This window comes from Bos indicus, chromosome 20, assembly GCF_029378745.1.
Source record: "Bos indicus isolate NIAB-ARS_2022 breed Sahiwal x Tharparkar chromosome 20, NIAB-ARS_B.indTharparkar_mat_pri_1.0, whole genome shotgun sequence".
NCBI classification, from domain to species: Eukaryota; Metazoa; Chordata; class Mammalia; order Artiodactyla; family Bovidae; genus Bos; species Bos indicus.
Genome location: NC_091779.1, coordinates 3,010,746 through 3,027,365, shown reverse-complemented (window position 1 = coordinate 3,027,365; position 16,620 = coordinate 3,010,746). Strand labels below are relative to the sequence as shown.

The 16,620-nt window shown below is 39.5% G+C and overlaps 1 protein-coding gene across 11 annotated transcripts in view; it reads right to left on the bottom strand.

The window, feature by feature from the left end:
- RANBP17 (RAN binding protein 17) overlaps positions 1–16,620 on the bottom strand; it is a 382,268-nt gene that overhangs the window by 33,041 nt on the left and 332,607 nt on the right. For all 11 annotated transcript variants that reach the window (XR_011562386.1, XM_070774506.1, XM_070774512.1 and 8 more), the window contains one exon: positions 15,706–15,844. Coding sequence is in view for 10 of the 11 variants with exons in the window: in XM_070774506.1 (XP_070630607.1) it covers positions 15,706–15,844 (139 nt within the window). In the remaining variant the exon portion in view is untranslated. The remainder of the gene's footprint in view (positions 1–15,705; positions 15,845–16,620) is intronic.

Here is a 16,620-nt window from a genome sequence, read left to right as displayed (position 1 = left end):
TATATAAAAGTTAGAGTATATCCTATGAATACCCATCACAAGGATGAGCATTCTTATATTTTTAACTATATGTGATGATAAATGTGATAAATGATAGATGATAAATATCAAACTTATCGTGGTAATCATTTTGGGATGTATATACGTCAAATCATTATGTTATACACCTTAAATGTGTACAGTGTCAACTATATCTCAAAAAAACTGGAAGGAGAAAAATATGGCAGTTCTTACTAATTTCCCTCATGGTATATTTAGGGAGTAGGACTTATGGCTTGAGTAAATGAATGTGTAGAAGAATCATAAGAGAGTAGGCTGACAAAATAGTTTGGGATCTTCCTTGAGGGTATCCAGCAGTGAGTCACACATTTACACATAATCTGAAAGGCAACAGAGGTGTTAGTGAAGGTTTATATTTTTTTGGCAAGTAAGTGTCACTATTTAACTTATATGCAGAGTACATCATGAGAAACGCTGGGCTGGAGGAAGCACAAACCGGAATCAAGATTGCTGGGAGAAATATCAATAACCTCAGATATGCAGATGACACCACCCTTATGGCAGAAAGTGAAGAGGAACCAAAAAGGCTCTTGATGAAAGTGAAAGAGGAGAGTGAAAAAGTTGGCTTAGAGCTCAACATTCAGAAAACTAAGATCATGGCATCTAGTCCCATCACTTCATGGGAAATAGATGGGGAAACAGTGGAAACAGTGTCAGAATTTATTTTTTGGGGCTCCAAAATCACTGCAGATAGTGATTGCAGCCATGAAATTAAAAGACGCTTGCTCCTTGGAAGGAAAGTTATGACCAACCTAGATAGCATATTCAAAAGCAGAGACATTACTTTGCCAACAAAGGTCCATCTAGTCAAGGCTATGGTTTTTCCAGTGGTCACGTATGGATGTGAGTGTTGGACTGTGAAGAAAGCTGAGCACCGAAGAATTGATGCTTTTGAACTGTGGTGTTGGAGAAGACTCTTGAGAGTCCCTTGGACTGCCAGGAGGTCCAACCAGTCTATCCTAAAGGGATCAGTCCTGGGTGTTCATTGGAAGGACTGATGCTAAAGCTGAAACTCCAATACTTTGGCCACCTCATGCAAAGAGTTGACTCATTGGAAAAGACTCTGATGCTGGGAGGGATTGGGGGCAGGAGGAGAAGGGGACGACAGAGGATGAGATGGCTGGATGGCATCACTGACTCGATGGACGTGAGTCTGAGTGAACTCCAGGAGTTGGTGATGGACAGGGAGGCCTGGCGTGCTGCGATTCATGCGGTTGCAAGGAGTCGGACATGACTGAGCGACTGAACTGAACTGAACTGAACTGCTGCTGCTACTGCTGCTAAGTTGCTTCAGTCATGTCTGACTCTGTGCGACACCATAGATGGCAGCCCACAAGGCTCCCCTGTCGCTAGGATTCTCCAGGCCAGAACACTGGAATGGGTTGCCATTTCCTTCTCCAATGCATGAAAGTGAAAAGTGAAAGTGAAGTCACTCAGTCCTGTCCGACTCTTAGTGACCCCATGGACTGTGGCCCACCAGGCTCCTCCGTCCATGGGATTTTTCCAGGCAAGAGTGCTGGAGTGCGGTGCCATTGCCTTCTCCCGAACTGAACTGAAGTGTCACTAAATAACACCAAATAACATGTACAGCAAATAACATTTCATATACCTCTAACAACCACCTCTGTATATATATATTTTTTGCAAGTGACACTGCTGCTGCTGCTGCTAAGTCGCTTCAGTCGTGTCTGACTCTGTGCGACCCCACAGACGGCAGCCCACGAGGCTCCCCTGTCCCTGGGATTCTCCAGGCAAGAACACTGGAGTGGGCCGCCATTTCCTTCTCCAATGCATGAAAGTGAAAAGTGAAAGTGAAGTCGCTCAGTCATTAGTGATCCCATGGACTGCAGCCTACCAGGCTCCTCTGCCCATAGGATTTTCTAGGCAAAAGTACTGGAGTGGGGTGCCATTATGTACACTAAATACCATTTCATATACCTCTAACAACCACCTCTGTATATATATATTTTTTGGCAAGTGACACTAAATAACATTTCATATACTCTAACAACCACTTCTGTATATAGTAGGTACTGTTATTTGCATTTTTCTAATGAGAAAAATGAAGCTCAGAGATAGCTTATCCAAAGGTCATGGTTTTGATTTAGAGCAAGACGCTGCCCAAATTTTTTTTTGGCTAATAGTAATGTATGGACACAATTCTGGGGAGTTTGTGATTAGTAACAAAAACAGCAAGACAAACAATTAAAAACATGATGGGCCTCAAAAAAATGGTAAATATAGTAGATTCAGAATAGAAGTAGATTGGGAGAGTAGGGCTGGAAGTAGCAGATTATAAACTCCTAAGGCATTAGTTACTTTCTTATTCATTTTACTCATCTCTAAAATTCTGAGACACATGTGTGCTTTTCACAGATGAGAAGTGAGACATCAGTTGATTTAACTAAAGAATGGGTAGCAGTAGTACTTGGTCGTGTCCAACTCTGCAACCCCTCAGACTGTAGCCCACCAGGGTCCTCTGTCCATGGAATTCTCCAGGCAAGAATACTGGAGTGGGTTGCTATGCCCTTCTCCAAAGAATGGGTAGACAAAGCTACTCTGAGAAAGCTTTTTGTTTTTAGGTCTTGAGTTCTATTTAGTAATAATACTAGAATCAATGTAACACTACAGTGTAAAAATTCTTTCACACACATTGTTCTAAGTGAAATGACATAGTAAATAGAGGTAAGTTTGGGGGCAAGTTCTGAAATATAGACAGAAGTACACGTTTCAAATAGGACAATGGTAGCTGATACAGAATCAGGAGGGGTGAATGAAGGTCTAAAAGACGGGCATGGACTACAATTTTGGGAAGCTATGGAGCTATAGGCTTTTAAGAAAGGAGCTTTTATTTCCTCCTATAGTTATGGCATTTGATTGATTGTTTTTCTCTCCCCACTAACTGGGTTACTTTGCAGAAAAGGAAGTTTGGTTTTATTAATATAACCCTGGGAAGTAGTATATAATGTAGTAGAAAATTTTTAGGCCTAAAAGTCAGGCACAGACTTGTTGAACCTGTTTGCTTTTCTCTTTTCCTTCATATTTCTGCCTTTTGAAGTCCCAATCGTGAAAGTAAATGGATTAAGTAACTTAACATCTACAAAAGGAAGCAAGCAGGAAATAGATTTGCTTCCCCTCACCGGTGGAGAGCGATACGCTATCAATCATACAAAAATTATCAAGACTTCACATAGATTTGGTGACCACATGCCATGCAGGTTGCATTAAAAGGTTCCAATCTACTGAGTCAGCTATGAAAAAGCCAGGTAAACACTTCAGACATGAAGGCTGGGGCATATATCCATGCAATAAAAGCAAGAAGAAGAGCTTCCATTATGGCTGATTTATTGTTGGGGGCTTTGAAAAGGATAAATGATTTCAGGGTAGATTGAAAAGTGTGGAATCGTAAGGACCATGGACCATTTTATCAAAGAAAGAATGAACAGTGCTGAGGATTATGTATTATTATTGGTCTTCTTTATTTGCAGCTGAAGCTGTTGTGTGAGATTCAAATAATGAAACTCTCATGAAATACAAGAATGGGCAGACGTCATGAATTTTCATATTTCGTCCTAGCTCTTGGTGTTTATAATCCATGATTTAGGCAATTTTGGACAGAATTTTTAAGCCCGACAGGCACTTTGTCCTCTCCAGCAACTTGCTGTCTAGCGCTGAAACCACCACAGGCCCCTTCTCTTTTGCAACTGGCTGCCACAGGAAGAACAGGCATCAGCAGCAGCCCTCCTGATCACCAAGGCCTACCGCAGGAAGCTGCTCTGAAAAGTTAACTAACTCTATAGGAAAGAGTTGCTTAACTGAGAGTCGGAAGAATGATAATGGGGTTGAACTGAAATTTGCCTTTGACTCAAAATTTCTCATCATAGCAGAGCAGGATATGAAGTGAAGTGAAGTGAAGTCGCTCAGTTGTGTCTGACTCTTTCAACCCTGTGGACTGTAGCCCACCATGCTCCTCCATCCATGGGATTCTCCAGGCAAGAATACTGGAGTGGGTTGCCATTTCCTTCTCCAGGGGATCTTCCCAACCCAGGTATTGAACCTGGGTCTCCCGCATTGTAGGCAGACACTTTACCATCTGAGCCACCAGGGAAAATATGGTGTGAGAGGCAAATTCAAAAACAAAAGGTCTACTTTGGTGATGCAGCAGTTTAGAGTTGACTCCACCTTCTAGACTGACGACTGAAGATTCAATTTGACTATATGAAGATTCAATTTCACCTCTGTAAAACGTGCTTACTACCACCTACTTTGTTTTGAGAAATTAAAGATTAGAGAGAGAAAGTGTGTAAAGTCTGTAACATAGTACCCAACTCTAGTAGTTCTCCCTTTTCACTCCCCCTTTATTTTCCTGGCTATTTCAACTCCTGAAACACCAAGCCTGTCATTCGATTTAGCTAATCTGTATCTTTCTTCTCTTTTTAGCATGTTTTTGGTGAGAGAGACTAAAGAACAAGGCCTCTAAGTTTCTAAACATTCTCGGAATGCTTTACTTCTTTATTACATTTATAACATTAACTCCAACTCAAGAACATGCTCGTAACAACATATATTCTTTATTAATAATGAAAATTTTAATAATAATCAACTTGATTAAGGTAATTTCTGATGGTTTCTAGTTGGTTTTCGCTTGCCCCCACCTTTTCCTGTTTTGCCTTCTGTGCCATCTTTTGCTTTCTTGGAATGCAACCTCATCCCTGTCACAGCTCATCTTCAGAGGCTTTCCCTGATCACTTCTAAAAAAGCCATAGAATCTTTCCCTATTCACTATTTTAAGTCTTGTTTAGCACTTATGATGATTTGATATTTTACATGTGTGTGTTTACTGTTCTCCCTCATCCCTAGAATATAAACTTCACGTTAGCAGAGACCTTGCCTATCTTATTCTTTTCAGTACTATCAGGATCTAGAATGGAGCCTGGCACATAGCATGTGCACAGTCAATATTTATTAAATGAATGAGTTGAGAGCCATTATTAAGAGTGGACTTTTGTAAGCCCTGTGCTGGCCTCTATATGTAAGAGTATGGGGGTAGGTAATGGTGGTTTCCCCCGCAGCCAGTCTCTCCCAGCAGGAAGCTTCCATAAGCCTCCTATACTTCTCCATCAGAGGGCAGACAGAATGAAGACCACAATCACAGAAAACTAACCAAACTGATCACACGGACCACATCCTTGTCTAACTCAATGAAACTGTGAGCCATGCTGTGTAGGGCCACCCAAGACGGACAGGTCATAGTGGAGAGTTCTGACAAAATGTGGTCCGCTGGAGACGGGAATGGCAAACCACTTCAGTTTTCTTGCCTTGAGAACATCATGAACAGTACAAAAAGGCAAAAAACCAGGACACTGAAAGATGAACTCCCCAGCATATAGGTGCCCAAATATGCTACTGGAGAAGAGCAGAGAAATAACTCCAGAAAGAATGAAGAGACAGAGCCAAAGAGAAAACAACACCTAGTTGTGGATGTGACTGATGACGGAAGTAAAGTCCGATGCTGTAAAGAGCAATACTGCATAGGAACCTGGAATGGTAGGTCCACGAATCAAGGTAAATTGGAAGTGATCAAACAGGAGATGGCAAGAGTGAACATCGGAATTTTAGGAATCAGTGAACTAAAATGGAGTGGAATGGGTGAATTTAATTCTGATGACCATTGTATCTACTACGGTGGGCAGGAATCCCTTAGAAGAAATGGAGCAGCCCTCATAGTCAACAGAGTCGGAAATGCAGTACTTGGGTGCAATCTCAAAAATGACAGAATGATCTCTGTTCGTTCCCAAGGCAAAACATTCAATATAACAGTAATGCAAGCCTATGCCCCAAGAACTAACGCCGAAGAAGTTGAAGTTGAATGGTTCTATGAAGGCCTACAAGGCCTTTTAGAGCTAATACCAAAAAAAGGTGTCCTTTTCATCATCGGGGACTGGAACACAAAAGTAGTAAGTCAGGAAATACCTGGAGTAACATGAAAGTTTGGCCTTGGAGTACAAAATGAAGCAGGGTAAAAGCTAACAGAGTTTTGCCAAGAGAACGCACTGGTCATAGCAAACACCCCTTTCCCACAACACAAGAGACAACTCTACACAAGGACATCACCAGAAGGTCAATACCGAAATCAGACTGATTATATTCTTTGCAGCCGAAGATGGAGAAACTCTATACGGTCAGGAAAAACAAGACTGGGAGCTGATGGTGGCTCAGATCATGAACTCCTTATTGCAAAATTCAGACTTAAATTGAAGAAAGTAGGGAAAACCACACTAGACCATTCAGGTATTACCTAATCAAATCCCTTGTGATTATACAGTGGAAGTGACAGATAGACTCAAGGGATTAGATCTGATAGACATAGTGCCTAAAGAACTATGGATGGAGGTTCGTGACATTGTACTGAAGGTGGTGATCAAGACATCTCCAAGAAAAAGAAATGCAAAAAGGCAAAATGGTTGTCTGAGGAGGCCTTACAAATAGCTGAAAAAAGAAGAGAAGTGAAAGGCAAAGGAGAAAAGGAAAGATATACCCATCTGAATGCAGAGTTCCAAAGAATAGCAAGGAGAGATAAGAAAGCCTTCCTAAGTGATTAACGCAAAGAAATGGAGGAAAACAATAAAATGGGAAAGACTAGAGATCTCTTCAAGAAAATTAGAGATACCAAGGGAACATTTCATGCAAAGATGGGCACAGTGAAGGACCAAAATGGTATGGACCTAACAGAAGCAGAACATTAAGATGAGGTGGCAAGAATACACAGAAGAACTGTACAAAAAAGATCTTCATGACCTAGCTAACCATGATGGTGTGATCACTCACCTAGAGCCAGACATCCAGGAATGTGAAGTCAAGTGGGCCTTAGAAAGCATCACTACGAACAAAGCTAGTGGAGAGGATGGAATTCCAGTTGAGCTATTTCAAATTCTAATGATGTTGTTAAAATGTTACACTCAACATGCCAGCAAATTTGGAAAACTCAGCAGTGGCCACAGGACTGGAAAAGGTCAGTTTTCATTCCAATCCCAAAGAAATGCAATGCTAAAGAATGTTCAAACTACCACATGATTACATTCAAGTTACACGATAGCAAAGTAATGCTGAAAATTCTCCAAGTGAGGCTTCAACAATACGTGAACTGTGAACTTCCAGATGTTCAAGCTGGATTTAGAAAAGGCAGAGGAACCCAAGATCAAATTGCCAACATCCCCTGGATCACAGAAAAAGCAAGAGAGTTCCAGAAAAACATCTACTTCTGCTTTATTGACTATACCAAAACCTTTGATTGTGTGGATCAAAACAAACTGTGGAAAATTCAAGAGACAGGAATACCAGAGCACCTTACCTGCTTCCTGAGAAATCTGTATGCAGGTCAAGAAGCAACAGTTAGAACCAGACATGGAACAACAGATTTGTTCCAAATTGGGAAAGGAGTATGTCAAAGCTGTATACTGACACCCTGCTTACTTAAATTATATGCAGAGCACATCATGTGAAATGCTGGGCTGGATGAAGCACAAGCTGGAATCAAGATTTCCAGGAGAAATATCAATAACCTCAGATATGCAGATGATACCACCCTTATGGTAGAAAGTGAAGAGGAACTAAAGAGCCTTTTGATGAAAATGAAAGAGGAGAGTGAAAAAGTTGGCTTAAAACTCAACATTCAAAAAACTAAGATCATGGCATCTGGTCCCATCACTTCAAGGCAAATAGATGGGGAAGCAATGGAAACAGTAGACTTTCTTTTCTTTGGCTCCAAAATCACTGCAGATGATGACTGCAGCCACGAAATTAAAAGGTGCTTGCTCCTTGGAAGAAAAGCTATGACCAACCTAGAGAGCATATTAAAAAGCAGAGACATTACTTTGCCAACAAAGGTCCATCTAGTCAAAGCCATGGTTTTTCCAGTAGTCAAGTATGAATGTGAGAGTTGGATCACAAATAAAGCTGAGCGCTGAAGAATTGATGCTTTTGAACTGTGGTACTGGAGAAGACTCTTGAGGGTCCCTTGGACAGCGGGGAGATCCAACCAGTCCATCCTAAAAGAAATCAGTTCTGAATATTCAATGGAAGGACTGATGCCGAAACGGATATTCCAATACTTTGACTGCCTGATACAAAGAACTGATTCATTGGAAAAGACCCTGATGCTGGGGAAGATTGAAGGCAGGAGGAGAAGGGGACGACAGAGGAGGAGATGGTTGGATGGCATCACTGACTCAATGGACATGAGTTTGAGTAAGCTCCAGGAGTTGGTGATGGACAGGGAAGTCTGGTGTGCTGCAGTCTATGGGGTTGCAAAAAGTTGGACACGACTGAGCAACTGAACTGAACTGAACTGAATAGTGGTGGTGGATGGGCAATTTAAAACAGGAAAAATATAATCACTTTTGTCATTTATCTTTCTCTCTTCCCATATGAGAGCTGGCCCCAAACTAAGAATGCTAGTGAATGATTAAGAAAAAAATTTAATACCATGTCAAGCATTTTAGGCAAGTCACTATTCTATCACTGGTTCAACTGTTTTGTACCTCCCTCTCATTTTTCTCACTGAGGCTACAGTGGAACTGAAGTTTGCTTATAACTCAAATAATACCTGTAAATGTCTTTTTGAACATTTTTCACTGTTGGAAAAGAAGAAACACAAGTAATTACTTTCAACAGTCTAATCCTCTTTCTTGAAGACAGAGGGCACAATTCACCTGCCAAACTGTGACCTGTATCAGGCGGACCCAGCAGGGTGGTAAGGTGAAGAGGAATGGGTTTTAAAGACTCCTAGAGCAGGCAGTTACTAGTTGTATGACCTTAGGCAAGTTGTTTTACCTCTCTGGGCAGCAGCTTACTCATCTGTATAGTGAAAACAATATTACCTAATTAATTCATTCAATATATACTTATTGAGCACTTACTATATGTTAGTAACTGGGAAAAAAGTAGTGATCAACACAGTCAAGGAGGAAGCGTACAACAAGTAGGAAATAAGGACAAACAATACTATTAACATCTCTGATCTAGTTTTAGTATGCAGAGTGCTTCTGAGAATGAAATGAATGAAGAACACATATGAAAACACTTATGACTGCATCATGTACAGAGTCCACGTCTATGCTCAGTACATTCGTAAGTGGCAGCGCTGGAACTTAAATTCAAGTTCAGTATTCCCTCCATTATGCCACTTTGTCAAGATTCCTTTGAGAGACTTGTTAAAATGCAGATTTCAGGCTGAAGATCACAGTTTGTGAGTACAACATAGCCATCTGCAAGTAATTCAAAACCTTCAAGTACTGCTATGAGATGAGATAAAAGAATGTTAAGACAAACTGTAATAAAAAAAGACAAGACTTCAGTTTCTGTCCATGAAGGATTAACTGCTATGAGAATTTTTTCCTTCTGCCATAAACAACTAGAAAACAGGACAAAATATATGAAACAACATTTTTCAATTACTGCACAAGAAGCAGTATAGGACTATTAAACCAGAGAGGAGGGAGACAAATGAGGTAATACCTACACAACTGCTCAAGCCTATTGCCCAAAGCAGCTTCCAGGCTGCTGGCCAGGAAAGGGGAACCCAAACAAAGCCAAGTGGTCTCAGTGAGTTGAATCTGGGGAGGCTGAGGCAGCTGGAACTTCTGCGACTGAGTATCAGAGAGTGGGAACTATGTGAGAAGAGAGCTCTGAAGATCTGTAGAGGAGTTCTCTCCAGTCTTTGAACAATGTAACAGAGACACATAACACGTGTAATTGGAGTTCCAGAAGGAGAGACAGAGAGAGAGGTAGACTGTAATTATTTGAATGCAAACTGATTACATCATTTGATGGTGTAGATTATAAACCTTAGAGTACCACTAAAAATTAAGAAGTATGGCTAATAAGCTCATAGGGGATATAGAATGGAGTCATAAAAAACATTTAATTAATCCAAACTAAAAGAAGGGAGGAAAAAGAGACAAAGCAAGAAAAAACAAATAGCAGTATTGTAGATTTAAACTCAAATATACTGGTAGTTATATTACATGTTAATGGCTGAAACACTTTATTAATAGGAGGCAGAGATAGTCAGATTTCGTATAAAAATGTGACCCAACTATATGCTATATGTTAGGCAAATATGTCCATATCCTAATCCCTGAAACTTGTGAATGTGTTAGGTTACACAGCAGAGAATAAAGCTGCAGATGGGTTAAGGTTGCTAGTCAGTTGAACTAAAAATAGGGGGATTATCCCTGATTATATGGGTAGCTGCTGCTGCTAAGTCACTTCAGTCGTGTCCGACTCTGTGGATCCCCACAGACGGCAGCCCACCAGGCCCCGCCGTCCCTGGGATTCTCCAGGCAAGAACACTGGAGTGGGTCACCATTTCTTCCTCCAATGCATGAAAGTGAAAAGTGAAAGTGAAGTCGCTCAGTCGTTAGCAATCCCATGGACTGCAGCCTACCAGGCTCCTCCGTCCATGGGATTTTCCAGGCAAGAGTACTGGAGTGGGATGCCATTGCCTTCTCCCGATTATATGGGTAGGCCCAAGGTGATTCCAAGGGTCCTTGAAAGTGAAAGAGAGGCAGAAGACATCAGAATCAACTGGAGACGCACCTGTGGGAGAATGCTCAGATATTCAGTGCTGCTGGCTTTGCAGACGGAGGACAGGAGCCAGGACAAGGCATGCAGGCAATCTCTAGAGGCTGAAGAAGGCAGGAAACAGCTCTGCTGACACTTTGATTTTAGTCTGGTGAGACCCACGCTAGATTTATGAAGTAAAGAACTACAGAACAAATTTATGTTGTTTTAAGTCATCAGGTTTGTAAAAAGGTGTTGCAACAGAAAATACCTCATGTCGATAAGAAACCAACTTTAAATACAGAGACACACAGAAAGATTAAAAGTGAAATGATGGAAAAAGAGGCTAACTGTAATCAAAAGAATGCTGGAGAGGCTAGTAATACCAGACAAAGTAGATTTCTGAGGAAAGAATATTGCCAGAAATAAACTGTGTCATTTCATAAGGATAAAGGGGTAAATTAATCAAGGGGACATAACAATCCTAAATATATATACACGCACTTGATAACAGAGCTTCAAAATACTTCATACAAAAACTGATAGCAGTAAAAGGAGAAATGGACAAATTGATAATTATGGTTAGAGGCTTTAGCACTTATCTTTTGGTAACTCAAAGGACAAGTAGAAAACAGACAAACAGACAAAAAAATAACCGGTAAAAATACAGAAAATGTGAACATTATCAAGCAATTAGATCTGACGGTTAGAGAACATTCTTCCCAACAACAATGGAATACACACCCATTTCAAGTGCTCCTGAAACATTCACTGTACTTTGGACCATAAAAAAGATCCAATAACAACAACTGAGTATATTCTATGACTAAAATAAAATTAAACTAGAATTAATAACAGAACTATCAGAAATTAAACAATGTGCTTCTAAGTAATACCTCATTGGTAAAAGAAGAAATCACTACGGTAATTAGAAAATACTTTTAACTGAATAGAAAAAGTCCCCAAATAAATAAAAATTTTATGAGCGATAGCCACAGCAGTGCTTAAAGCACTAGATCTGTATATGAGAAAAGAAAAAAGGTCTAAGATCAGCAATGTAAGCTTCTACTTGAAAAACTAGAAAAGGAAAAGCAAATAAACTGAAGGAAGGAAATTATAAAGATCATACATGAAGTCAATGAAATAAAAAACAGAACAATAGAGAAATCAGTGAAAAATGAAAACTGGTTCTCTGTACAAAATTAATAAACCTAGAGCCAGTATTCCCAAGAAAAAAAACACACAGACTGCCAATGTTAGGGATTAAAGAGGGAACATTACTAGAGATCCTACAGAAATCAAACTGTATAACAAGAGGATGGTGGTGGTAGTTTAGTCACTAAGTCATGTCCTACTCTTGCAGCCCCAGGGACTGTAGCCTGACAGACTACTCCGTCCATGGGATTTCCCAGGCAAGACTACTGGATTGGGTTGCCATTTCCTTCTCTAGGGTGTCTTTCCCACCCAGGGATTGATCTGTCTCCTACATTGCAGGCGGATTCTTTACCACTGAGCCACCACGGAAGCCATAACAAGAGGGTAACATGAACAATTTTATGCCAATAATGTCAGATAAACTTCAGATGAAATGAATAATTTCCCTTAAAGATATAGGTATCAAATGCTACTCAAGATATAATAGGAGACTGGAATAGTCCTGTATCCATTAAAGAAATTTAATTTATAGTTAAAAACCTTCTAACAAAGAAAAATCTAGGCCTAGTGCTTTCAGTAGGGAATTCTATTAAACATTTAAGGAAGAACTGATAACAATTCTACACAAACTCTTTAAGAAAATGAGAGGAGGGGACATTTCTCAATTCATTTCTGAGAGCCCTATATCAATACCAAAACAAGGCAAAGATACGAGAAGAACAGAAAATTATTAACGAAGAACTACAGAAGAATCCATCATAGCTGTCGTGAACCTATTATAGATGTAAAAATATGTATCTAAATTTTAGAAAGTTTTATCTATTAATTTATAAGCAGGACAATATGTCGTAACCCAGTGTTGAATGCAAGGTTGCTTTAACATTCAAATACCCATCAATATGATGGCTAATACCATGCAATGTATTAACAGACACAACGAAAACCCTAAGATTGTCTTAGTATACGCAGGAAAAATGTGATAAAATTCAACACCCATTCATGGTAATACTCTCAGAAAACTACAAAAGAAAGACATTTTCCTAACAAGATAAAGAAGCTCTACAAAAAAACCTAGTAAATGAAGTAAAAGTCTCTCAGTCTTGTCTGACTCTTTGTGGCCCCATGGACTGTATAGTCTATGGAATTCTCCAGGCCAGAAAGCTGGAGTGGGAAGCCGTTCCCTTCTCCAGGGGATCTTCCCACTCAGGAATCGAACCCAGGTCTCCCACACCACAAGTGAATTCTTTACCAGCTGAGCCACAAGGGAAGCCCAAGAATACTGGAGTGGGTAGCCTATCCCTTCTCCAGCGGATCTGCCTGTCCCAGGAATCGAACCTAGAGCTAGCTAATCTTATACTGAATGGTGAAATAATATATCTTTCTCCATAACACTGAAGACAAGGGAAAAGTGTTTGCTACCATCACTTCCATTCAACATTTTACTATAGGCTCTAGCCAGTGTAATAAGGTATGAAGAAAAGCCATACAGATTCAAAGAGGTAAAACTATCTTTATTTGCAGACATAACTATGTAGAAAGACACATCTATCATGAAGAAATCGTAACAGATGCTACCAGAATTAATAAGTCAGTTTAGCAAGGTTACAGAGTACATGGTCAACATATAAAGAAATCAACTGCAATTCTACATGGTAGCAAAAACAACAGATATTGAAATCAATACCATTTACAAAAGCATAAAAACATAAAATACTTAGTTGGATAAGACTTAATATTCAAAACTTCAAAAATGCTGTTGAGAAAATATAAAGAAGATCCAAATAAATGGAAAGATATGCCATTTTCAAGAACTGAACACTCAATATTGCTAAGACGTCAGTTCTCCCCAAATTGGGCTACAGATTCAATGTAACCCAATAAAAATTCTCCTGCTCATTCTTTAATCTAACAAGAGAAATTGACAAGTTGACTCTAATATTTATTAAAAAAAAAAAAAAGGCAAAGGCCAGAATAGTCAAGACAATTTATAATGAAAAAAAAAAAAAATTAGAAGGCCACACTATCTGATTTTGAGACTTACTATAAAATTAGGATAGTACAGAAATGGCACAAAGTAGTCTAATAGATAAAGAATGTTCTTCAACAATGTGCTAGAACAATTGAATATCCATGTTAAAAAAAGAATTCTAGCTTTTACCTCATAATAGTGAGTGAAAGTTGCTTAGTCGCATCCAATTCTTTGTGACTGCAAGAATTAATACAATCCATGGAATTCTCCAGGCCAGAATACTGGAGTGGGTAGCCTTTCCGTTCTCCAGGGGATCTTCCCAACCCAGGGATTGAACCCAGGTCTCCCGCATTGCAGGCGGATTCTTTACCAGCTGAGCCACAAGGGAAGCCTCTTATAATATGATGTACAAAAATAAATTGGATGGAACATAGACCTAAACATAAAAGCTAAAACTATAAAACTTTTAGAAGAAAACACAGAAAAAAACCTTTATGGCCTCAGGTTAATAAGCAAAGATTTCTTAGGATAGGACACAAAAGACATGATCTCTAACAGAAAAAAATAATTGGACTTCCTCAAAATTGAAAACTTTTACTCTTCAGAAGATACTGTTAAGAAAATAAAAAAAGACAAGACAAAGTTGAAAAAATATTTGCAAAACATGTATTTGAGAAAAGGTTTGTATCCACAATATATAACAAACACTTTCAAGATAAAATAACTCAGAAAAACTGGGTAGAAGATTGGAACAACTACTTTACCAAGAAGACAGATAAATGGCAAATAAGCATGAAAAGATGCCCAAATTAACATCCATTAGTGAGATGCAAAATCAAAACACAAAGAGAGTCCACTTCATGCCCATTAAAATGATTGATAATCGGGACTTCCTTGGCAGTCCAGTGGTTAAGAATCTGCCTTGCAATGCAGGGAACGTGGGTTCAATCCCTGGTTGGGGAACTAAGTTCCTACATGCCATGGAGCAGCTAAGCCCAAGTGCCTCAACTACTTGAGACTGAGCAGGGAAACTACAATGAAAGATCTTGCATGAAACAAAAATGATAGCTCTTGCATGCCGTGTCTAAGATCCAAAGCAGCCTCTGTCTCCTACCCCCCAAAAGACTGAAAATAACAAGTGTTAGGGAAAGTAGAGGGCAACTGGAGCCCTTATACATTGCTGCAGGGAGCAAAATGGTACAGTCACTTTGGAATAGTTTGGTAGATTTCAACAATGTTAAATATACATCTAGCATACAACCCAGAAATTTCACTTTGGTATTTACTCAAGAGAAATATTTGTCCATAGAAAGACTTGTGCATGAATGTTCATAGTAGCATTATCAAAACAACCAAATAATGGAAACAACCCAAATGTTATCAGTTGGTGAAAATATATTAACAAATTAACAAATGTGGTAACGTATACCATGGAATAATACTGAGCAACAGAAAGATAAAAAATGATTCGCAAAATAAGGCATTATGCTAAATGGAAGCAGCCAGACACAAAGGACTGTATGTTACATGATTCCACTCATATGAAATTCTGGAAAAAGCAAACTACAGTGAGAGAAAGTAGACAGTAGTTGCTTGGGGCTGGAACTAGGGGGAGGGATTGATTAGAAGGGGTCATGAGGGAGCTTTTGTGGTGATGAAAATGTTCTGTATCTTGGCTGTGGTGGTTCATGACTATGTATAGACATTTGTCAAGATGCACTGAACTGTTCATTTAAAATCAATAATTTTTACATTGTGTAAATTGTACTTTAATAAAGCTGATTAAAAATAAACTGTACATCAAAATATGAAAAAGGGTATTTTCTGTCTTTTAAGTAATAGTTACAATCTTTCACTTTGGTTAAACAGTCTTCCCCCATGATCATCTCAAAAGCACCTACTCTAAGAGACCACAACCAAATTCTTCCTCTGAAAACAATGCTCTCTCTGATACTCACCAAGAGCAGTGAGTCCCTCTGAGATGGATGTGAGGACATACAGGAGTACAGGAGGATCTAAGCTGGTGATGAAGCTCATGTGGTCCTGGGTGAGACATTCCAAGAGTGGATAATACGACTGGCTCAGTTTCCGATATTGCTATAATAGAAATACTAAATGTCAAGCCACAGGGAAGCAAAAGACATGCTACAGTCAGTGAAAACTGACATGTATAAGACTGGAAATTGTGACCTTATTTACACATAAATATATAAATAAACACAAACATAAAGATATATAAAATAATTAGGTTGGTGCAAACATAATTGCAGTTTCAGACTGTGAATTTTAAATAATTATGAAAATGAAAGTGTGAAACTGTTAGTCGCCCAATCATGTCTGACTCTTTGTAATCCCGTGGACTGCAGTCCGCCAGGCTTCTCTGTCCATGGGATTCTCCAGGCAAGAATGCTGGAGTGGGTTGCCATGCCCTTCTTCAGGGGATCTTCCCGACCCAGGGATTGAACCCAGGTCTCCAGCATTGCCGGTAGACTCTTTACCATTTGAGCTAGCCAGGAAGCCTGGGTATAAATCATTTTAAACTAGGCTCAAATGCATTTTTTTAAAATCAAAATAGGAACCATTACAATCAACACATTTTTGCCAATGAGAAATAAGTTTGTTTATTCCTGCAGCATAAAAATCCACGCTTTGGGATTCGATGAACTCATGAAAAGCATTTTCTGCTTCCCGCTGGTTGTGGAAGCATTTTCCCTGAACAAAGTCGATATGCTTGAAGACGTGGTGGTCAGTTGGTGAGAGGTCAGGTGAATATGGCAGACGAGGCAAAACTTCACAGCCCAATTCATTCCATCTTTGAAGCATCGGTCATGCGATATGCAGTCGGGCGTTGTTGTAGAAAAGAACTGGGCCTT